This window comes from Periplaneta americana, chromosome 3 (genome assembly GCF_040183065.1).
Source record: "Periplaneta americana isolate PAMFEO1 chromosome 3, P.americana_PAMFEO1_priV1, whole genome shotgun sequence".
NCBI lineage: Eukaryota > Metazoa > Arthropoda > Insecta > Blattodea > Blattidae > Periplaneta > Periplaneta americana.
Window position 1 is genome coordinate 37,037,806 of NC_091119.1, and position 26,423 is coordinate 37,064,228.

Here is a 26,423-nt window from a genome sequence, read left to right on the forward strand (position 1 = left end):
GTGTACAAGATCCCGGCTGTAGTTCATATGAAATCAGTTGTTACTTTTGCAGTGTAGAATGCTGTGTACCACTTTGATATACATAATTATTGATCGTTCACCATGCGTTCTTACATCTATCACGGGAATTTCATCACCTCTTGCAATCTCAGACACTTATTTTCCTGATGTGTGTATAATTACAGCTAGGCGGCTATAACCTACTGTGTTGTCAGCTGTTGCGACTGGACTCCAATACGGTATTGTCATAGGCTTTTTTCTAATGCCACCAGGTTGTCTTACGACATTTCTAGTATTCTCTTCTGACATAGGCTTAGGTATAGCCCAATTCTGAGCGCCTGGAAGGCGGAATAGCATTACTCCGATGATATATAAATAGAGCTTTATAATGAAATTAGGTTTGAATACTAGCTTGAAGAATGCATTTTTCAGCTTGGTTACATCTAAAGAAAAGTGACATTTCTGAGACTGTCGAACATCAGCATTTAAAGTGTTCAAAGTCGGCCTGGTTAGCGCAATTGGTATAGCGCTGGCCTTCTATACCCGATGTTGCGGGTTCGATCCCGGGCTAGGTTGATGACATTTAAGCGTGCTTAAATGCGACAGGCTCATGTCAGTAGATTTACTGTCATGTAAAAGAACTCCTGCGGGACAAAATTCCGGCACATCGGCGACGCTGATATAACCTCAGCAGTTGCGAGCGTCGTTAAATAAATATCAAGTGTTCAATATCTGGACATTTACTCCAGTATTCATCTGTTGTGTTCATCTGTTTCTTCTTTAATTGCAAATTCTCATAGTTATTATTATAATAATTATTAATATTATCATTCCCGACGATCATCCAACCAGAATGGAGGTATCGTGTGGTTAGCACTATGATTCTCCCAGCCGTTATAGCTCGCTTTCGTAACCGGATTTCGCTACCTATCGTAGCTCCCCAAGTGCATCACGACGCTGGGTGGGCACCGGTCTCATTTTTTATTTATTTTTTATTTTAGTAGGTTATTTTACGACGCTTTATCAACATCTTGAGTTATTTAGCGTCTGAATGAGATGAAGGTGATAATGCCAGTGATGTGAGTCCAGGGTTCAGCACCGAAGTTACCCAGCATTTGCTCATATTGGGTTGAGGGAAAACCCCGGAAAAAACCTCAACCAGGTAACTTGCCCCGACCTAGAATTGAACCCGGGCCACCTGGTTTCGCAGCCAGACGCGCTAACCGTTACTCTACAGGTGTGGACGCACCGGTCCCATACACTAGCTGAAATTTCATAAGAAAATTTCTTCCCCCATGAGGACTCGAACCAGCGCGCATTCCGAAACGCGAGTCCTAGACAGAACGCCTTAGACCACGACGCTACGGCGCGGGACATCATTGTTATTGTTACCCATTATTATTAAATAGGCCTACTTTTCGCTTATTTTACTATACTGAGCCTTACTTGAATTGCAGCGTTCGTTCCAGGATTGCCCAGAGCTCTCCGATGTACCCCGACACTTGCATCCCTTCGTCTGTTGCCTCTGTTACAACAAAAGGCGCGTACTGGAACAAGATGGAGTGCAACGAGGTCACATTACATCATATTAATATCACAGTCTACTATATACAGTCACGAAGCTTGAGTTTTGAGGGTGCTAGAAACAATAGACTGTGACGGTACTATTTTGCATTGCCTGTAATGAGGCGATATTAGCGATCCTAGTGGTGAGCAACTATCTAATGTTTGCACATTTACTACGTATCGAGCTTCGCGACTGTATATACTAGACTGTGTTAATACTATAAAAATGAAGTGACGCATGCCATAAGCAGAGAATGTGGGAATATTCGCGAAAAGAGAAAAAAAATATTGTATATACATACCGTTATCAATGAAAATCTAATTGCGTCAATGTGCGTGAATGGAAGGGATTGATCGACGGATAGATGAATTAATTGCTTTAAGGATTCATGGATAAAGAGATGGGAGAATGGGTAGATGGATAGATAGACACATTTTAATTCATAGTTTTCTGCCCAAGAGTAGGCCTTTCACTGCTAACCCAGCATTCTCCAATCCTTCTTTTCCGCCTTTCTCTTTGTCTCTGCGTCCACATATCTTAATGTTGTCTATTTCCTGGTATCTTCTTCTACCCCGAACTTTTCTCCTGTTCACCACTTCCTTCCAGTACATCCTTCAGTAGGCAGTTTCTTTTTAACCAGTGACCCAGCCAATTTATTTTTCTTTTCCTCACCAGTTTCAGCAATATGCTTTCTTCACCCACTCTTTGTAGAACAGCTTTTATTTCTTATTTTTTCTGTCCATTTCACACGCTCTATTCTTCTCCACACCCACATTTCCAATGTTTCCAGTCGTTTCTCTTCATTTCATCGTAATGTCAATGTTTTTGCCCCTTACAATACCACACTCCACACAAAGCATTCCACTAGGCTCTTCCTTAGTTCTTTTTCCATAAGTCCGCAGAAAATGTTCCGATTTCTATCAAAATTTTCCTTTGCCATTGCTATTCTTCTTTTGAGTTCCCGGCAGCAGCTCATGTTACTGCTTATAGTGCATCCCAAGTATTTGAAGCTGTCCACTTGTTCTACTGCCTCATTTCGAATTCGCAAGTTTATCTTCTTTCATTTTCTTCTGATAACTATAGTAGGCCTAATCATCTTGTTTCCATTTATCATCACTCCACACTTCCAGCGAAAAAAAAATCTGCACACAATTGCAGCTGTCATTTAACTCCAGTAATAATTATATTCATAGTATCATCTTCTCATCTGATAAAAACTCTGTAATTATAATTATTAATAAATCTTATGCAATTTATTCTTCCTCCTTCTATCACTCCTTCCATGTTCTGAAAAACAGTTCTTCACTAAATCCTGCAAGTAGATGTTGAATAGAGTAGGTGATAAAGGGCGTCCTTGTCGTACTCCTCTTCCTATTCCACTTTCCTATAAAACTTCTTTTCTTATACAGACTTTGACTTATTTCATATAAAGATTACTGAATAACTTGCTCTATTTTGCACCAATATTCTTCAGGATCCCAATCTATTCCAATCCACTCTGCGAGATGCCTTTTCCAGATCCACAGACAGTACAGTACGATTATTTAGTCCTGACAGTCGCCAGAGATGTGCGCCTGGGACAGGCGAGTCCATTTAGTTACGCCAAGGGATGTTTGGGTTATTCACTCACTTGCCTTCGAAGCGATCGGATGTCATGCGTGCGGTACAATTAAGCTGTACTGCATGCCTTTACCGACCGCTCGCCCTTATCTCTACTCCGGAACTCTCTCCACTTCTCCTATTACTTCCCCTCTTTCGCGTCGCTGAGCTGTCAGGACTAAATAATCGATCTGTACACATACTTCATTATTTTTCTCTTTGTATCTTTCGCAGATACTGTACTTCGCAGCAGTCCAATTGCGTCTCTAGTACCTTTTCTAATCCCCAAAACAAATTTTATTGTTTTTCTTCGAACTCTCCTTCGATTTTAGAATGTAAACTTCGATTCAGTATTGGCAGGAGAATCTTCGCCGAGTGCGCTATCAGGCTGGTAGTCCCATTACATTTCTTGGCATTATTTTTCTTCGGTATTGGTAGCAACACTGTCCCCTGAAATCTTCAGGTCAATCGTTTTTCTCATATATTTCGTCGTATAATGATAGAGTTTCCTTCTTGTTTTCCCTTAGAAAAGAAAATCCTTTTCCGTCTTCTGATACGGCTGCCTCATCTTCTATAGTTAAGTCATCTGGGCGATTCCCCGTCTCATATACAGTAGCTCTTGTGAATGTTTCGTCCATCTATTCAGTATTCCTTCTTTGTCTCTTGCTTCACTGCCGATTTCGCCTTCTATCAAATATATGGATTTTCTGTTCATATTTTGTGATACATACATAAGAACATAGTGTTTAGCCAAATTACAGGTATTTTACTGAAATCTAGCATTCTCCAATTTTTTCTATTTTCTGTCTTCCTCTTATTTTCCGCATATGATCCATATGTCTTAATGTCGTCTGTCATCTGATATCTTCTTCTGTCCCGTTCACCATTCCTTCCAGTGCATACTTCAGTAGGCAGTTTCTTTTCAGCTAGTCACCCAACCAATTCCTTTTCCTCTTCCTCTTCCTGATCAGTTTCAGCATCATTCTTTCATCACCCACTCTTTCCAACATAGCTTCATTTCTTATTCTGTCTGTCCACTTCACACATTTCATTCTTCTCCATTATCCATATTTCAAATGCTTCTATTCACCTCTCTTCACTTCGTCGTAATGTCCATGTTTCTGCCCCATACAGTTCCACATTCCACACAAAGCACTTAATTAGTCTCATCCTTAGTTCTTTTTCCAGGATTCCGCAGAAGATGCTTCTTTTTCTATTAAAAGCTTCTTTTGCCATTGTTATCATCTTTTTGACTTCTTGGCAGGAGCTGATGTTACTGCTTATAGTACACCCCAAGTATTTGAAGCTGTTCACTTGCTCTACTGCCTCATTTAGAATTCACAAGGCCATGGTCGTAGAAAGAAAGATAAAGAAGATGAACTTCGTCTTATTTACATTTATCTTCATCCCATACTGCTCACAGCTGTCATTGAGCTCCAGCAACATATTCCTTATTATCGTATCCTCTACTGCTATCAACGCTATATTATCAGCAAATCTTATTCACTTTATTCTTCTTCCACCTACTATCACCCCTCCTATGATCTGAAAACTGTTCTTCACTAAATCTTCCAAGTAGGTGTTGAACAGCGGAGGTGATAAAGGGCATCCTTATCAAGCACGAACAAGTTAAGGCCTAATATCTCGGAAGATATTAATTTCAGAACAAATGTTTATTAGAATTTTTTATTTGTTTTGATGAGTTCTACCATCCCTTAAAATATTATACCCTTTTAAACACCTTGTATATATGTATAGGTGGATGAACATGTGAATAAATAGGCGATGGACGAACATATGATTGGATAAGTGGGTGGTGATTAAGATATCGATGGAGAGATGAATTGATGAAAATATTAATGAAAATGTGAGTGCATGTAAGTTACGTATGGATGGCTAGTTGTTGGTGTATGTAAATATAAGTGGATTGATGGACGGATGTACAATTAGGAACGGTAGGTATGTGGATGAATTGTTTGGATGTAGTAAGGTACATCTTAGATATTTTCATATTAAGTTTTGGGGGTCCTTACGTCATCCGCCACAACTATGAGTGTTCTCTGGATCGGGCGCCTGTAGAATCCATGGTGGCGCTCAAAGAATCCCCGCGACAAATCCAGCGTGAAATAGTATAGCTGCCGTTCGATGCGCAGCAGGTTGGGGCCGGTATTCCTTTGCGCAGTGATCTCGTGTGCGTAGCCGGTCTCGTGAAGTTGGAAGATGGCTACCGTAGATACTACAGACCGATGAGCACAAAGTGCGAGCTGTAACAAACGTAGCAGCTTCCTTCCTACATAATGCAGATCTTTTCTACAATACCTCAAAGCTAACTTGCAAACTGCTATATAGAAATTTAATTCACTAGCTCTTTCCATGAGTCTCAACTTTTGCATAACAATATCATACTTGTGTGTGTGTGTGTGTTTGTGTTTGTGTTTGTGTAACACCTTTCATTTGTATAGCATAATGAAAGTATGCTACTTTGTATTGTATATATTTGTATAGTTTTGGCCGATGAATTGTATATGCTTTAAATTGAATAGTAATCTATATAGCTCTACTGATAAATTGTTTGTGTTTGTAATTTGAAGTAGTTTGCATGATAATGTATTATCAATTTCTGTATATCACAACTGGTTGAATTATTTATACCTTAAATTTAATTAAATTGTTTTGTATTATAATATAGCTCAACTTATGAATGATCGTTTGCGTTTGTAAATTTAATAATCTGATTGGCTATGTATTGTATACTTTTAGTAGAGCCATCGATGTAGCTCAGTCGGCAGACTCGCTGGGCTGCTGTTCCGGAGCTGCGTTCGGGCTTGGGTTGGATCCCCCTTTGGACTTTGGTTTCTTCCGAGGTTTTCCACAGCCGTGGGACTGAAGCCGGATGGTCTATGGCGAGTCCTTGGCATCAACACCTTTGATTTGACTACCCCCTTTGATTTGATTACCTGGTTGGGTTTTTCCGAGGTTTCCCCCACCGAAAAGGCAAATGCCGGGTAATATTTTGGCGAATCCTCGGACCTCATTTCATCTCACTACATCTCGCCAAAATGTAAAAAAATTGTACAACATTGTAAAAATTGTAGAAAATTACTAAATTGTAAAACTATAAAAATTTGTAAAAATTGTAATTGTAATATTGTAAAATGTTGACATGTTCCACATCTTAAAGCTTCATTGCTCATGTAAGATCTATGGAATAAAATAAATGAATGAATGAATGAATGGAGCCGTTACAATTTCTACTTAATAATAGCAGGCCTATAGTATGCAACGGGCCTATAATGGTAGTAATTCAGATGCGAGTATGTTCATGAAACGAGCATAAGCGAGATTCATAATTTTCATACGTAGGCCTACATCGTAGTCCCCATTATAGGTCAAATTCATACGACTGTTTGTATTCGACCATAATTAAATGTTTAAGTTTTGAGTTTTTACAAATGTCTTACCTTGTTACTTTAGTGGTAATGAAATGGTGAGCATGGTGTATTTTCAGCGTGTTCTCGAATAGGAGAGACTCGGCTAATTCCGCAATATTAAGAAGTAAATCTATCACATTTTCATCAAAGTGTTTATTGAAAAATATTATCAAGGTATGTAGACATGGACGAAACCTTTCATTACCAAATGAGATAAAGAGACCTATTAAAATGCAAATATATTTAGTTGTACATACATTACAGTTGTAAAAGAACAACTCGGGTAATTCCGCAACAGTGCGGATAAATCCACAATAGGACTTGGCTAATTCCGCAGTCGTAAATAATTATGAAATACATTATGAAAGTAACATAAAAGGAACAATTTATATGTAACAATGCTCACTTTCTTCACAGCTGTATAGCAAAACACGAAAAACAGCCAATTTTCGATGTTTCACTGTATTGCCGATAGAGGTGTCGACCAATATCCTTTATTTTTTTTTTCTATAGCACTGCAGAGGACATGCCTCCTGTTGACAGCCTCTCAAAACTTACGTTCACGTTATTGTAAAGCAGTAGTGAAATCATAAGTTATATGCACTACTGCGGAATTAGCCGAGTTTCCCCACGAGTGTGAGTGAATTTTCGGCGTGTTTCCGAGTAGTGCAACAGATGGCAGGTGTGTACACCATATGTATTGCTTTTTTTTTTTTTGCAGGGCTTGGTATGGAGATTTTAACCATGAAGTAACACATATTAAAACACAGGAAATTAACTCAATTTATTAGAATATTAAAATTAACATGAACAGAATTTATTTTATTTTAAATACATGTTGTTGATTGTGCAGTTTATGAAATTTATCTGGGGAATGACTCCCAGTGGAACGTTTGAAGTTGGATTAATGTTTATTTGTATGATTCGAACAATGTCAGTTTGAAAACTCGCGCCTGCCATTTTGGATTGGTGCTCTCTAGGCCTGCGCGTATGATATTGATCTCTATCGCATATGCTTAGTTGGCAATCGAGAGTTGGAATAACACAATGAATAGCAGTACTTTAATGTGTGTCATTAAAGATACAGTTACGGTACATGTAATGAGCATATTATAGAATAATTGTTGAGCGAAAATCTATTTAAAGTATTTCTCTTCTCTATGTTCATAATATAGCGAGCACGCAATAACGTGGATTTCTGTATTTGTACAGAAATTCACGTTGTCAGGTTGTGTGAATACGATATAATTGTTTCCAGAATGTGTGTGTCTTAGCATTGAGTTGTGGGGAAAAAAGAGACCAAGTTACTTAACTTCTTTCCGATTTGGTACTTTAAAGTGTATATTTTGTTAAATTGTTTGTATTCGTTTTATTTTTTAGAGCATAGACCAATCTCATTGACTACAGCCTACTGAAACATTTATTTTGTAATATACAGTAGATTCATTGCCAATATATAAGAATTCTTCAAAGTCTGTATCTTGGATTAAATTATCTACTTTTGATTATACTTTAGTTAACGTAGAGGATTTATTGAGACTATCTTACTAAGACTACAAAATCCATTTCACTCAACCGTATATGAGATTCAATATATAGTAGTTAATAATAGAACACATCGCTTGTCTTCCATATCTGTTCATGTTTTTCTAAATAAGAAGTTGAAAAGCTTTCACTTACTACGGATTTATTTTGTATGCTTCGTAGTGAAGTGAATTGTTTGTACAAAAGGCATTTCTTTTGGAAACGACATGTAGTTAAATGTTAAAGCACCAAAGCTTATTCTACCGAGCAATTTCATTGACATTCTAAATTAACACCACATTCACAAGATTTCATACAACTCTCTGATTATATGTTAACTATTTCTGTCAAATATTATATATTACAGAAGTCTGTTATCATTTGCATTGGTTAAGAATAATAATTATTACATAGTTTTAAATTACCACTTTTTAGTACTTACTGCGAATATTGTATAGATATGATACATTACACAAACAGAAAACCACTAGTTAATTCAAACACAGAGTGACTAAGCAATGTCTCTCAGTAAATGGAATGCTTATAGGAATATTCACAGCCACATTTGAACGTACTTAATTAAATACTATTGCAATTGCACACGAACGGTAAAGCCTCGTGCTTCCTTTCTTCTCTTCTAATGAGAAAAAGCCTCAGACTTCCACTGTATTGTAGATTATTCGATTTTGAGATCTTGTCTGATACCGACTGACGTGTTGTGGCACAGGGATGTGCAAAAAGCGGAATTCATATACGTATATAAGCACTTAAAATTGTATTTTATGCGAAAAAGACTTTCTTCTCTTATTTCTTGTCGTAGAATATGGGATTTTAGCCTCAATGAAACTGTGAAATAGGCTTTAAAATTAAAGATTGGCCCAAAAAATATATAAAAAAATGACCTTTCATCACATCTTATTCAAAATTAACAAATGAAGAGGTTTTTGAGAAGTCCCATAAATCAAATTTTAACAAAATTGGGTTTATTGCTAATTTCTGTTCTATAGGGATAGATAGGTTAGGTTTTTGTAGAAAAAATATCAAAAGTCAAACGGTATTTCTATTGTAACGTGCGCTTTAAATTTAGGTTTCGTGGAGAAAAGCCATAAGTCAGTGACATGGCTGATACAGAGTGAACAAAACTATAGCCTAAGCTGTTTTGTTTGGTAAATTAATCATTTTGTACCTGAATTTTGGATTTGTTAGAATAATGTTGTTGTCTTTTGTGTAATGTATTATTGTATTAGATTACTTCGTGCAGAACATTATTATTTATGTCCTTAGTGACATTTTATACAGGTTAGAGTAAAATTTATTCACATGAAGCGGAAATTATGAAGTCAGTTTCTAAATACTGATTTTGAGAATCAAATTCGTATTACTTTTCATCCAAATTTTCAATTATCTCATAAAATAAATAGATTGTTTTGTTGAATTTTTACCAGATTTTGAGAAACCCCATAAGTCAAACATTTTCAAACATGAATATTGAGTCATATTCTATTTACAAATATTATTTTGCATTTAGAAATATTCATTATATTTTTAGCAACACTTCCCATTTCAAATATTCCAATTTTAACTCGTGTATTGCTTTTAAGCGGTTTTTGTCTTTCCCCAACCTTTGTATTTCATGACTTAAGAGGTTTCTCATTCATTCATTCATTCATTCATTTATTTTATTCCGTAGATCTTACATGAGCAATGAAGCTTTAAGATGTGGAACATGTCAACATTTTACAATATTACAATTACAATTTTTACAAATTTTTATAGTTTTACAATTTAGTAATTTTCTACAATTTTTACAATTTTGTACAATTTTTTTTACATTTTTTTTACATTTTTTTACATTTTGGCGAGATGTAGTGAGATGAGATGAGGTCCGAGGATTCGCCAAAATATTACCCGGCATTTGCCTTTTCGGTTGGGGAAACCTCGGAAAAACCCAACCAGGTAATCAATCAAAGGGGGTAATCAAATCAAAGGGGTTGATGCCAAGGACTCGCCATAGACCATCCGGCTTCAGTCCCACGGCTGGGGAAAACCTCCGAAGAAACCAAAGTCCAAAGGGGGATCGAACCCAAGCCCGAACGCAGCTCCGGATCAGCAGCCCAGCGAGTCTGTCGACTGAGCTACATCGATGGCTCTACTAAAAGTATACAATACATAGCCAAAAAACCGATTCAAATTATCAGGCATATTAGTTGATTATTTAACTTACTTACTTACAAATGGCTTTTACGGAACCTGTAGGTTCATTGCCGCCCTCACATAAGCCCGCCATCGGTCCCTATCCTGTGCAAGATTAATCCAGTCTCTACCATCATAACCCACTTCCCTCAAATCCATTTTAATATTATCTACGACTCGGCCTCCCCAAAGTCTTTTTCCCTCCAGTCTCCCAACTAACACTCTATATGCATTTCTGGATTCGCCCATACGTGTTACATGTTCTGCCCATCTCAAACATCTGGATATAATGTTCATAATTATGTCAGGTAAAGAATACAATGCGTGCAGTTCTGCGTTGTGTAACTTTCTCCATTCTCCTGTAACTTCATCCCTCTTGGCCCCACATATTTTCCTAAGATCCTTATTCTCACACGCCCTTAATCTCTGTTCCTCTCTCAAAGTGAGAGTCCAAGTTTCACAACCATACAGAACAACCTGGTAGTATAACTGTTTTATAAATTCTAATTTACAGATTTTTTGACAACAGATTAGATGATAAAATCTTCTCAACTGAATAATAACAGGCATTTCCCATATTTATTCTGCGTTTAATTTCCTCCCGAGTGCAATTTTTATTTGTTACTGTTCTCCAAGATATTTGAATTTTTTCAATTTTTATATTTCCATTTCGTACAATATTCTGGTCATGAGTAAGAGTCTAAAAAATTTTGTGACTTAGGAATTACCTTACACAACAGTGTAGGCTATTTTCATAGCCGTCTGTGAAGGCAAGGGTATACTGAAATGAAATGTAACTACCCAATAAAAATTAAAAGAAACAGAAGGATTATTTTATTCCCTACATTTACATGAAATATTCCTTCATTTTAATCAAATGCACTTTTCATATTAAACTCGCAGTATATAAGCAGTATAATTTTTCCAAATATCCGAGAGAAAATTTCTACTATTTATCTGTTAGCACAAGTATGTCTACAATGGATTCCCTGAAGAGAGCATATTGACAGACAACAGTGAGAAGGTTCCAGGTGCCGCGCATTGAGACATGTGACTGACGTCAGCGCTGCCAATCTCCGAACACATCTTGCAGCTTAATTATCCCCATCTGCATAATAAAACGTGGGTGCTGCCGGCTGCTGTATTGTGGTGCGTGTGGTTTCTTATTTGAAGATGGTGAAACTACTGCTATATTAAATCAATGGCGGAACTGTATTAAGTACTTGAAAAAATTATGGGTTTCCCATTACAAGTAACACTTTTTCTTTGCTGGAGCAGAATTCCATGCTTTGGAGATAAGAACTGACTGAATGAACTTAAAAGATGACGCAACGAACAGTATTAGTTCCGGGGTAAGTTATTTTAGTGCTGTTGATCGATCACAATATTTAATCGATTAACTATTTGAATTTAATCGATTAATCGATATATTAATCGAGTTTTGATCGGGTAGAAAAATGTTTTAATATACTGTAATACACAATTATTGTTAAATTTAACTTGTGTTCGTTGATAAGCATAAGTATTAATAATAATAATAATAATAATAATAATAATAATAATAATAATAATAATAATAATAATAATAATAATAATATTTTATTTCATCAATCTTTGTTCACGTCATGGCGGATTAGATGTGTTCCAGTTCTTAATCCGCCATCACTATACAAATATAAGAACAACTACATATTGAACCTATAACTTAAGTATCCTCTGCACACCCTAATAATAATAATAATAATAATAATAATAATAATAATAATAATAATAATAATAATAATAATAATAATAATTTATTTCATCAATCTTTGTTCACGTCATGGCGGATTAGATGTGTTCCAGTTCTTAATCCGCCATCACTCTCTATACAAACATAAGAACAACTACATATTGAACCTATAACTTAAGTATCCTCTGCACACCCTAATAATAATAATAATAATAATAATAATAATAATAATAATAATAATAATAATAATAATATTTTATTTCATCAATCTTTGTTCACGTCATGGCGGATTAGATGTGTTCCAGTTCTTAATCCGCCATCACTCTCTATACAAACATAAGAACAACTACATATTGAACCTATAACTTAAGTATCCTCTGCACACCCTAATAATAATAATAATAATAATAATAATAATAATAATAATAATAATAATTTATTTCATCAATCTTTGTTCACGTCATGGCGGATTAGATGTGTTCCAGTTCTTAATCCGCCATCACTCTCTATACAAACATAAGAACAACTACATATTGAACCTATAACTTAAGTATCCTCTGCACACCCTAATAATAATAATAATAATAATAATAATAATAATAATAATAATAATAATAATAATAATAATTTATTTCATCAATCTTTGTTCACGTCATGGCGGATTAGATGTGTTCCAGTTCTTAATCCGCCATCACTCTCTATACAAACATAAGAACAACTACATATTGAACCTATAACTTAAGTATCCTCTGCACACCCTAATAATAATAATAATAATAATAATAATAATAATAATAATAATATTTTATTTCATCAATCTTTGTTCACGTCATGGCGGATTAGATGTGTTCCAGTTCTTAATCCGCCATCACTCTCTATACAAACATAAGAACAACTACATATTGAACCTATAACTTAAGTATCCTCTGCACACCCTAATAATAATAATAATAATAATAATAATAATAATAATAATAATTTATTTCATCAATCTTTGTTCACGTCATGGCGGATTAGATGTGTTCCAGTTCTTAATCCGCCATCACTCTCTATACAAACATAAGAACAACTACATATTGAACCTATAACTTAAGTATCCTCTGCACACCCTAATAATAATAATAATAATAATAATAATAATAATAATAATAATAATAATAATAATAATAATAATATTTTATTTCATCAATCTTTGTTCACGTCATGGCGGATTAGATGTGTTCCAGTTCTTAATCCGCCATCACTCTCTATACAAACATAAGAACAACTACATATTGAACCTATAACTTAAGTATCCTCTGCACACCCTAATAATAATAATAATAATAATAATAATAATAATAATAATAATAATAATAATAATAATAATAATAATAATAATAATAATAATTTATTTCATCAATCTTTGTTCACGTCATGGCGGATTAGATGTGTTCCAGTTCTTAATCCGCCATCACTCTCTATACAAACATAAGAACAACTACATATTGAACCTATAACTTAAGTATCCTCTGCACACCCTAATAATAATAATAATAATAATAATAATAATAATAATAATAATAATATTTTATTTCATCAATCTTTGTTCACGTCATGGCGGATTAGATGTGTTCCAGTTCTTAATCCGCCATCACTCTCTATACAAACATAAGAACAACTACATATTGAACCTATAACTTAAGTATCCTCTGCACACCCTAATAATAATAATAATAATAATAATAATAATAATAATAATAATAATAATAATAATAATAATAATAATAATAATAATAATATTTTATTTCATCAATCTTTGTTCACGTCATGGCGGATTAGATGTGTTCCAGTTCTTAATCCGCCATCACTCTCTATACAAACATAAGAACAACTACATATTGAACCTATAACTTAAGTATCCTCTGCACACCCTAATAATAATAATAATAATAATAATAATAATAATAATAATAATATTTTATTTCATCAATCTTTGTTCACGTCATGGCGGATTAGATGTGTTCCAGTTCTTAATCCGCCATCACTCTCTATACAAACATAAGAACAACTACATATTGAACCTATAACTTAAGTATCCTCTGCACACCCTAATAATAATAATAATAATAATAATAATAATAATAATAATAATAATAATTATTATTATTATTATTATTATTATTATTATTATTATTATTATTATTATTATTATTATTATTATTATTATTATTATTATTATAGCTCTTGTATTTAAAACTCTTAATTTTGCTTTTTCAATTCTATGCTCAATCTCTTAAAAATTATTCTAACTTCATTGACTTACTTTTCATAGTTCCCTATCGTGTCCGACTATTCAACATTTATAGGCTAATTCCATATCCGTTAGAGCTTTGATTTTCTCTTCCCATCTAATTTTAACTCTAAAAAGAAATGTTCCTAATTTATGCAGACTGCTGGCGTTAAGAGGACCATTCATTTTTTATAAGCTACTCTAGCGTCTATTTGTAGAAATTTTTTATCCACCAACTGCGTCTCAAATCATTCGTTGCCTGACACTTCAACGCAGTATGCCTTGCGTCTTCCGCTAGTCCACAAAAAGGACATTTATCCTTCTCTACGTTCCCTCTCTTATTCTTGGGCCTCCAGATACCTAATCTCCACCATGCCATTCCTGTTCTCTCTTCCCTTGAATTTAGTCTGATATATTCTTCCTGTTCCCAAAACTGTTTAACCTCCCTATAGTATTTCAGTGATCCTAGGTTTTTAATATTACTAAAAATATCTTGTCTCGAAATTTCGTTTGCCCTCTCTTTTACTATTCTTCCAATCGTTTTCGTATTTATAGACCCTAGTTCTCTCCATAGCCAATTTAGACCTAATCTGTTTATTTCTCGTTCCAGCTTTTTCAGCCAATTCGATTTCCAATTAGAGGCTTCCATACAAAAGATACATGTTTTCATAATTACTGAATCATTCCTAAACAGAATATTACCTAAATAGCATAAGTATTAAATGTTGTATATCTGTATATATTGTATCGTTATATTACAAAATAACTATTTTCATTACTTACTAACACATTTTTATTATGAGGCTTATAATTTATTGTGTCAATTTCTCCGGGAATTTTTGAGACAAACATGAATAAAAAAAAGTATGAAGACTCACCTAGTTAATACTGCTTCATCCATGATTTTAAACATGTGAGAGCATTCACATGCTCCGAATTAAGTGCCGCTCTAAGTTTAGTTTCCTGCATCACTAAACACGAAAAAACATTTTTCTGTCAAGCACTTCTCCACGATCGTTCAATTTAAATCCAAACGTTTCACCGAGTTTACCTCTCAAATTCTCATATGACATAATGGAGAGTATACTTTTCACAAACCACAGAAAACTGATTTTTTCTTTATCAGACTAAACACACAACCTTCATTATAAACTCAGTACAGAAACTGCAAAAGTACAGCTGTCAAAACAGAAGACTGGCCCCTATTGTAATCGAATTACCAGATTTTAGAAAGAGAAGAAGGTAGTTACCCTCTCACTTGCACACAGTGTAGACATGGCTATTTTATAAGGGATGAGGGGACGAATCCCAGAAAAAGTATGTATTTCATATGCTAGGAAGATGACTTGACAACAAGGTGGAAGTTTCTTGGAAAACCACAAAACTTAATAAGAGTTTCACGTTGTGTTTCACCTTTCAATAGAGGTAGACTAGGTCACTGTCCTCAAATCTCCATCTCTTTCTGAAGTGTTTGTGCAAAAAAATTTCCTACGCTACCTGGTTTACAGATAGAAAATAACAGTACTATTGTGCTTTTAAGTAAGCAATTTCCGAGAGAGAAATATTGTCGGAATTTTTGGTATGAGTTTGTATTAACAAAATAATAATTAATATTAACCGCAACCGATTAATTTTAATCGACTCGATTATTCGGTTAAATATTTTTGATCGATTAATCTTACAAGAGAAATTGAACGATTAATCGATTAAATCCCACAATACTAGTTATTTTCATATAAGATTAGTTACAATATATTTACCAAACCCAAAATTTTGTTAAAGATAATATTTTACATAATATATTGACACATTGAAGTAATGTACATCTATATTATATTAGAAACTAGCTCGTGCATTACATGTGCTATTTTCGGTTGAATATTGTCGATGTTCGCTCCGCAGAAGGAGGCCTGTCGTGATTGTTACACCTTGTTATAAAAATATTCGCTGTCCTCCGCTCCCACTCCTTCATATTTTAACCGTTTAAGAATTTTAGCACAGATCTTGCTATTAGTTTTTCATACGAATAAAGAATAATTCCGTAGGAAATCCTGTACCACCAGCACGTTGTCCAGAGGCTAAAGGTGGTAGCCCCACCACTGGAATTACTTTCTCCAGGTCAGTAACCTGTTGGAAGGACATCTTTTTACTAAAAAGTCTCGAAAACAGTTAACACGACTGCTCAGTAATATATACAAAATAAAGTAAACAGAAGAAATAAAAGGGAATACAATAATTCTTCTAGAAAGAATAAAAAACAAAGAAGTTTAGTATTAAAGAACTTATTAATATTATAAAAGAGTTTGTTCATCAAATAATCAGAGATAAGTCTGTAATAAGACCTTTCCAGAGTAAAAACATAACACTGATTTTTCTCTAATTTTTAAAAGGCACAATAGAATTATTCATTGTTTCTGATAGTCTACTCTACATTTGAGTAGGTAAAAAAGATTACGGTTTCTAGTAGTGTTCTGCAATGTTCGAACGTGAGAGAGACAACCAAGACATGGAAGGATGATGATGTTGATGTTGATTATGATTAGGCTAGATTGAGTAGAAAAGTTTGGGCTAGGCAAAATGGCTTAACTTAGGCAGATTTGCTTAGGTTGGGTTATATGTAGATTAGACAGAATAGCTTACATTAAGTGGAGTAGGTGAAATTAGGTAACGATTAGATTGTGTAGAATGGGTTAGTTCAATTATGGTAGGTTAAGACAGTTTTTATTACACGACGAAATATTTAGTTACTTGGCCCTTGAGAACTGTGGCCTAATCATGCGCGATCATTTCATCATTACACTGTTCCATCGATTTAGTAGAAAGTCAATGTTTAACTACTTAGATATAACACGCGGAGCAAGTCCCCTGCAATCGGCAAGCATCATGCAGTGGTATTCAAACTATAATAAGTGTACGAAGGGTTGTCTTAAGGGGTACGCATCCCACTGATTACGTATGTAAAAATTTAGATTTAGATTTAGATTTTATTTAATAATAACATATACATAAAAACGTTACATTAAAATACCCCGAAAGAGCAAAGCTCGTGTTCGGGGACAGTTCCATTACATAAATATACATACTTGGTAGACAAAATACTTAAGAAAAACCTCACATAAAGATGATAATAAAATTAGTAAATAATAATACTAGTAATAACTGAGTGAAAAAAGAGACGATATTGAGATTGATGGATTAATATTAAATTATTAGTAGTATAATTAGTGCAGGTCATGTTGATATAGTAACCAAGATAAAATAGAAAAATACACTTAGGATAGAAATAAACTTGTTTTACAATACATGGTACATAATATATATACAGGGAAGTCTGTCATATAAATTTTTTAATTCTGGATCTGAAAATTTCATTGCTTAAAGTAGTCAACTCTGGATTAAATTTTATTATCGAATTATATAGACGTGGACCATAATTTGTACTGTGTAGTAAAGCAGCAGATGTGAAATATTTAGGTTCAACTAATTTAAGAATTTCATTTCGTCTTGTATTATGAGCATGTGGCTGAGCTACAAATTTCATTCTATTTTTATGATAGAATTTCATTAAAGAGTATTTATAAATTTGGTCAATTCTAAAAACATTCAATTCGGAATGGATCAAATTTGTTGGATAATCCAGTCGCCTTTTCAAACAAATTTTCATTATACGTTTTTGCAACACAATTAGAGAAAGCTGCCATATTTATATTATTATACTTGTTGGTAATTATTGCATCATCGTTTCTTTTGCAATTTCAACTCTTCTCTTTTCCTCGTTTGAATACCATTTTACGTAAAAGCATTACAATTATTTTTGTTGGGATCCCTATAGAATATATCAGATAAATTCCTTAGAAAGAATCCAGTATAGGGCAGCTAAATTTGTTAAAGATAAAAGAGAAGGTGGAAAAGATACGGTAAAAGAACTTAAATGGGAAACTTTGGAAAACAGACGTAGGAAAACTAGAATAACATCATTGTATAGAGCACATCTAGGTCAGAAAGCATGGATAGACATAACGGCTCGGTTACAAAAGTCAACGTACTACTATAGGAACGATCATGATTTTAAAATCAAATGTAGGAAACAGAAAACGGATGTAGGTAAATTCTCATTTTTAAATAGAACTATAAATTATTGGAATGACCTACCTGCAGCGGTCTTTGAGGGCTGTCCTTCCTTAAGGAGATTCAAGAATAACTTAAAAAGTTGTGTATAAAGTGCAAATTAAAATTAAGGTGACATTTCACATTTAATTTTTTAAGGTGACATGTATTTATCTAGTCTGACGAGTTACTCCCTTGGTTTGAATTGTAAATTATTTAAAAATAGCGTGTAAGAGGGCCTTAGACTAGAAATGTTTAGTTTAAATGTAGTTCTGTTTATAAGTATGCATAAGGGTGTAATTGTCTTATTTGAGCTGATGTATCAGTGAAGCGAGGTGAGTCAGTGAAGTTATGGTTTTACAGTGCAATGAATAGTTCCGATCAGTGATAATTTATAGTGTCAGTGAAATGTGTCCTAAAGTGTCAGTGAAATGTGTCCTAAAGTGTCAGTGAAATGTGTCCTAAAGTGTCAGTGAAATGTGTCCTAAAGTGTCAGTGAAATGTGTCCTAAAGTGTCAGTGAAATGTGTCCTAAAGTGTCAGTGAAATGCGTCACAGTGTCACTACAGTGAGTGAGATGAGAGTAAAGTGAAAGACTATTATCAGTACCAATGTGAAACTTATGTAGGGCCTATACATATGTAGGTTGTATTGTAACATTAGGTTCACTCATTCATTAGGTTATTTTATGTATTATTATTAATTGTAATTATTGTGTTAAATTGTATTGTGTATTCTTATTGTATTGTGTATTGTATAATTGTATTGTGTACTGTAATTTTATTGTGTATTGTTTATATTGTGTATACCACTGCCACCGGGTGCTTGCCCACTTGCAGTGTAAATAAATACATACATACATTATTATTGCATCAGTAACTACTGAATAATAATAATAATAATAATAATAATAATAATAATAATAGTAATAATAATAATAATTTATTTCAGTACAACATCAATCATAGTTTTTTGTTAATTCTTCTATAATTGCAATGCACTTGGGGAGTACGCTAGCAAAAAAAGATTGAATACAACTGAGGTATAACAAGAAAGTGAATGAACATTATGGACAGTAAAAAATCTGTCGTACGGGAATAGGTATTTAAGAGTTGTTAATTCATTCTAAAAAAAAAGCGAAAGTTAAATAAATAAATAAATAAATAGATAGATAGATAGATAGATAGATAGATAGATAGATAGATAGATAGATAGATAGATAGATAGATAGATAGATAGATAGATAGATAGATAGATAGATAGATAGATAGATAGATGGGTGGGTGGGTGGGTGGGTGGGTGGGTGGGTGGGTGGGTGGGTGGGTGGGTGGGTGGGTGGGTGGGTGGGTGGGTGGATGGGTGGATGGATGGATGGATGGATGGATGGATCGATAGATAGATAGATAGATAGATAGATAGATAGATAGATAGATAGATAGATAGATAGATAGATAGATAGATAGATAGATAGATAGATAGATAGATAGATAGATAGATAGATAGATAGATAGATAGATAGATAGATAGATAGATAGATAGATAGATAGATAGATAGATAGATAGATAGATAGATAGATAGATAGATAGATAGATAGATAGATAGATAGATAGATAGATAGATAGATAGATAGATAGATAGATAGATAGATAGATAGATAGATAGATAGATAGATAGATAGATAGCGAAAGAAAGGAAGGAGTGAGTGAGTCAGTGAGCGAGTGAGTGAGTGAGTTGTGAAGGAATGAATGAGTAAGTGAGTGAGTGAGTGAGTAAATGGAATGAATGAATGAATGAATGAAAGAAAGATTAAATAAAGAGAGAAAAAATATTAATAAACAAATATTATCTTTGCAAAATCAGCTAAGATATAATTTTAAAATCAATGTAACAACTTTAAATACAATACTGTTCGCCGACGATCAGGTTGTTTTTGCAGAAAATGAGAATAGTTTACAACTAGCCACATTTCAGCTGGAAAAAACAATGAAAACATATTATAATCTAACGATCTCGGCAACTAAAACGAAATTTATAGCATCACAGGGAAAATACCCGAGAAGGTCTAAAATGTTGATTGTTGATAAAATTTTAGAATTATTTAGGCTGCGAAGTTACATTAAATTACGAAGAAGACCTGAAGAACAAAGTTCATTAATTCCAAAATATATGTGGAACTATCAAGAGAACCTTAAAAAATAAAACTCAGAAAGAAACAATGCTAAAATTCTACAAAACTATGGCAGTACCAATTTTGACTTGCGGGTCGGAGAACAGGGCAATGAATAGAAAGGATAGAAGAATTATAGAAACAGCAGAAATGAAGTTTCTTAGATATGTGGCTGGATACTCTCTCACAGACCATATGAGAAGTGAAGAAATACGAGATCAGCTGAATATATTTAATTTAAAGACAAAATCATGAATAATAAACAAAATTGGCATGACCATAGAATCATGAACAATAGACCGGCAAAACTGGCAATCTATGCTAATAATAAATCTGTAGCCGAAATTGTTCTGGTAATTTTCGATTTTCCAAAAAATAATTGGTCCTAACATATATAATTTACCACCCTGAAACCGAAAATCGCTTTTTTGAAATTTTTGTTTGTCTGTTTGTCTGTCTGTCTGTCTGTCTGTCTGGATGTTTGTTACCTTTACACGCGATAATGGCTGAACCGATTTATATGAAAATTGGAATGTAAATTAAGTTCATTGTAACTTAGAATTTAGGCTATATGGCATTCAAAATATTTTATTTAAAAGGGAGCTTTAATTAAATAAATCGAAATATCTTCCTTATTATTAATTTTCATTTAAAATGTTACATAACAAAAGTTTCTTTAAAAATAATTTCCGATAAGTTTTATTCTATGCAAAATTTTAATAGGACTGATATTTAATGAGATAAATGAGTTTTAAAATTACAATAACAACGCCATCTAAGGCGGTGTAATGTAATAAAAAACAAATGAATTCGTCTATGACAACAACAATCGAAAGCTATGAAACATAGCCTACAGAGAATGTTTCTGTGTTTGTATGAAGTAATATCGGAAGCTAAATTAACCGATTTGTATAATTAATTATTAATTCACCATTGGAAAGTGTAGTTTCTCTAGATGGACATAATGCCATAATGTTATTACAGTAACTTCTGAGTGAATCCAGGACAGGTAGGATTAAAATAGCTTCTTACGCACAGAAAACCTGATAGGCTATTCTGTACATTCGTTTCCTGTATTTCCTAAAATAATGTTTATGTCTCTGGATCAAAATGATCGCATCTTAATTTTTAAAATACAATTTAAATTAAATAACATACTAAACGATTTATCCTTCTATCAAACACGAATGTTCCCTGGATCAAACGTCCTATTTTAATTATGTAATTACTTGATATTTATTTCTAACGGGTGCAGCGGAGCGCACGGGTACGGCTAGTGTGAAATAAACCCATAGGATCAAGAGACATAGGAAGACCTCGCCGGCGATGGGAGGATGACTTTTGAGACGAAACAGGTCAACTTGGCCTATCTTGATGTAGATGATGATGAAATATTATCTTTCTCTCTCCAGCAATATCCGTAACATTTGTACCGTTTCCAAGGCGCTGAATAATATTTACTTTGTCAGATATACGGTACTCAGACTTGAAAGTGTTTTGACATGATGCCTTACCGGTATGCGGGGACTTGGATTCTCGTGACAACAGACCACGTTGTACTGTTTTGCTGCTTTCTTTAGACTCAAACGCATTCTACTAAATCGGCGGAGCAGTGTATTACCAATCTCTCCTATGAATTTCATCATGACTTGTCAACCTTGTTATACCAAGTAAAACCAATTTCCTGGCACACAGCTGTTTATTTATCGTACACGACTACGCGTATAAATCCCTTCTCTTGGTCTTTTGGACCAACTGCGTGTCAATTAAGATTAGGCCTATGTCTGCTGCTCTCTTATCTTATCCACCGGCAATATTCCTTTTACACGATAACTCACAATATTATTTCTATGTAATAAATTGTAACTTTCGAAGCGGAATGGATTTCAATAAAGACACATCACTATGCCAAGTACAAATACTGTACTTCACAATGCTCAAATGTTGGGCCTGCTTTGTAAAAACAGTGGTTAAAATTGGGTTTCACAGGAGTAGATCTTCACCGATTGATCTATTTAAGAGTTTAGGTCCCGGTTTCTTCAACCTTTGTTAAAATGCACCTAACATAGCGTTAATTAACTGTTAGTTAAAAGTATGAATTGTTGTTAAACATATTGCGTTTCTTCAACTTTACAGTACATTTCACAATTTAACAACCTGTTTGTTAACTCTCTGTTTGGACCAGAGAATCTAGAGTTTAACCATAACCTATAACCAAGCATAGGCTCAATTCTGTTTTATGAACTCTGACAATAATTGCGATTCTCGCTTGTTTCCGTTGTTTGATTCAGAGAGGATAGAAGTCTTTCTATTCTCTCAGGTTTGATTTCTGCTTCTTTCCTCGTCTGTGTCACAATAGTGTGGAGCGGTGTATTGGTTTTGCTGTTATGAAATGGAAAACACTGGAACAAAAAGAAATCGTGGGACTAATTTCTCTTCGTTCGAGAGAAGCCTTCTGCTGAAAATTATTTCGCAGTATAAATTAATTAATGAGAGTAAACAAACAAACGGATCTAAGTTGAAAGCTAAAAGTGAGGCTTGGCAGAAAATAGCCTATACCTTTGTATGAATTTCTGTTCCGTCAAATCACAGAAATCATTCGCTCTGTTTATGTATTCATGGATATCATTTTCTAAATAATCCACATATATAAGTTCAGCATCTAACGCACCAGCCATATTGTTTTATTTGTTTTATTGGGTTATTTTACGACGCTGTATCAACATCTAGGTTATTTAGCGTCTGAATGAGATGAAGGTCATAATGCCGGTGAAATGAGTCCGGGGTCCAGCACCAAAAGTTACCCAGCATTTGCTCTTATTGGGTTGAGGGAAAACCCCGGAAAAAACCTCAACCAGGTAACTTGCCCCGACCGGGATTCGAACCCGGGCCACCTGGTTTCACGGCCAGACGTGCTGACCGTTACTCCACAGGTGTGGACACCAGCCATATTGGATACTTCTATGCTAACAGAGAGTTAAATGATTTAACTGCATGAAATTGGGCAGTTAAATTAACATAGGTTTTAACAGTCTGTTAGTACTAACAGCAGTTGAAGAAATGCTTCAACTGTTAAGTTTACAGTTAAAATGGAATAACACACTGTTATAATTTAACAAAGGTTGAAGAAACCGGGCCTAGGTGGAGTATCATTAACCGAAGGAATACAGGTTCGATTTACAATTGCAGCAAATTCAAGTAAACTTTATGGCGGACAAAGATTATATTTAAAGCTGGTTTTCACGGAGTAATGCCAGACTGTTGTGCTCGATGATCTAGTGGTTACCGTGCTATCCGTTGGATCTGCGGTTCGGAGATTAAAATCCTACCTTAGCATGGCTTTCTTGGGAGGAAAGTATTGCTGGAATTCCATGTCATTTACGACATGTTAAAGAACCTTGTGCTTAAAAATGACTAATCTGACCTAGCCACCGGCGTAACTCAGGCGGTAGCGCGTTTGTCTGCTGAACAGAAACTGCGCTGCGAGGTTAGTGAGCTTTGTGTTGCTATTTTCTGTCTGTTAGCTAATGAATTCTGGGTTCGATTGAAGTAATGGCCAAACGGATACAGAAATTGCAGGTGGTTCCTCTGATTCGTTTTAAGCACGATCTTGGCAGAAAATACAGTTCCACAAAGATACATGTTGGAAAAACAAATAAAGTCTGTGTGATGAATCTTGTCTCACTGTGAAAAGAGAGAAAAAAGAGACATGTCTTACTTCGTCTGTATTGTTATGTCGATGGGGGAGTGGAGCGGTACCGTCCAGTGGCGGAAGGGACTAGTTGATACATTCTGTAGCGCAAAATAAAATAACAAAATATCTCTCTTCGTACTGTATAGTTCCGTCACTGAGCTTGTCTTTCAAGAAACTGAGTTCCGGTAGCCTGCACAATAACAAGATTTTGAAAGGAATCCTAAAAATTGTCAACCCTCCTATAATCTCCACCCTCATTTGAAGGGATTTAGTCTTATTGCTACTGAGACAAGATAAACCTTACCAGGTATAATAATTCTGATTATTTCATGTGAATTTGAGTATTCATTTTTCATTCTTATACAGAATTTCGAATTACTTTCCAATCCTTTGTCTGATGATAATTCATGAAGTTGAAGGGTTTCTCCGTGGGAAAGGGCTATCTGTGTTCAACAAAATGGTTCACAAACCACATGTTTTGTTTCAGTCGGCTTGCAGGGAATTTTTTATGACATCATAAACAACGGTATTCTCTTTCACGAATGTTGAATGACTTATGAGTTTGAAGAATTCCCGATCATTAAAAAATAAGTGGCTTGGTGATAGACATTTGCTACACAGATCTTATTTAGTTAGATATCAGAATTTAGAGTTCAGAGACGATCTGGATCTGACAAGCAAACGTTCTGATGGTGGCAGATAAAAAAGTTATTATTTTTTTCTTCCACCATGTTAATAATGTAAAAAGAAGTGCTTATACAAATTTTGACCACTCGACCGCAATTACGAGGCCGTAAAAAATAAGTTCGCCAGGGGCCGTTAACAGAAAAAAACACAATTTAATTGGACAAATTTGTTGGAACAGATACAGCAATTTTTTACCTATTTTTTAACATATTTTCCATCGGAACTGAGACATTTCTCGTATCATGAGATCGACAGAGAGAGGTGCAGACGCAGTCAAAGCTGGTTCCGATCTGAGGCGGCTGATTACTACGACACAAAAATCGATCCCATGGTGTGACAAATGTCTCAGTTTCAGTGGGGAATATGTTAACAAATAGCGCAACAATTGCTGTATCTGTTTCAATAAATATTTTCATGCAATTGTGCTTTTTTTTATATAAACGGCCCCAGGGAAAATCACTTTCAGAACGGCCTCGTAATTGCGGTCGAGTGGCCAAAATTTGTATAAGCACTTCTTTTGACATTATTAACATGGTGGAAGAAAAAAATTTAACTTTTCTATCTGCCCCCATCAGAACGTTTGCTTGTGAGCTTTTCGAGACAATGACGAAAAAATTTTCCTAAGAATATGTCCACTATAAAATATTTATTCGCGAAAAAATGCTTACCAAAAGTAAAATGACAAATCCTAGGAGAACATCTCGCGGTCCAATATAGTTGATGCCAGGGCCGGTACCGGGCCGCGGCCCGGCGGTTGAGAAACACTGTATTAGAAGATCCTGGTTTACGTTTCGCAACTATTAGCACGATACTGTAATGTGGGAAGCAGTGTGTTGTTGAGAGGTCCCCAGAAGAAAATAACTGATCTGATGTTAGTGAAATACGTCGCATATCCCGTGTCATCATGTCTACGTGCCACTCTGCAGGCTGCAATTTCCCAATATCTGCGTGCACAGTCACCAAAACAATTAGTGCATGTTAAGTTGTAGTTGTGATGCGTGACTCTCGGAGAATACGAGTAGGCCTCTGTTTAGGTCCTGTAATCGTTATAAACATACGCCGGTCCGAACAGGAAATCTGAACTGTACTTGAAAATAGTAGGTTCCAAATAACAGTACCAATCACTGTTGCCAACATATCACCCTACAATCTCAACTTTTCAGCAAAAAGTGACTAAGGGTCGAATTCATAGTCGTCGCTTATAAAATGAGGAAACACTTAAGTAATGAGCATTTCCTTAGCACTTATTTCAGATCGTATTGCAGAGACGCTACTCATTCATATGCTCTGAGCATTCCCTTGACATCGAAAGAAATATGGCAACATGGCTAGACGTGAGCGCTTTCCTACATTCAATTGTTTTCCAGCGCCTTCAAATTGTTAAATCGGCATTATTGTCATACACAAATACAGAAGTAAATATTATAGAGCTAAAAATTATACAAGATGT

The 26,423-nt window shown here is 34.6% G+C and overlaps 1 protein-coding gene across 2 annotated transcripts in view; it reads right to left on the minus strand.

Moving 5' to 3' along the window:
* Window positions 1-25,834, minus strand: part of LOC138695929 (glutamate receptor ionotropic, delta-1-like) — a 64,314-nt gene extending 38,480 nt beyond the window's left edge. Inside the window, exons 1-3 of one of the 2 annotated variants that reach the window (XM_069820318.1) lie at window positions 25,642-25,834; window positions 5,200-5,430; window positions 1,447-1,547 (exon numbers count right to left, since the gene is read on the minus strand). In XM_069820318.1, the coding sequence (XP_069676419.1) occupies window positions 1,447-1,508 (62 nt within the window). In that variant the 5' untranslated portion in view covers window positions 1,509-1,547; window positions 5,200-5,430; window positions 25,642-25,834. Of the gene's footprint in view, window positions 1-1,446; window positions 1,548-5,199; window positions 5,449-25,641 lie in introns of both variants that reach the window. The other variant, XM_069820319.1, reaches the window with a different exon arrangement.
* Window positions 25,835-26,423: the final 589 nt, after the last annotated feature.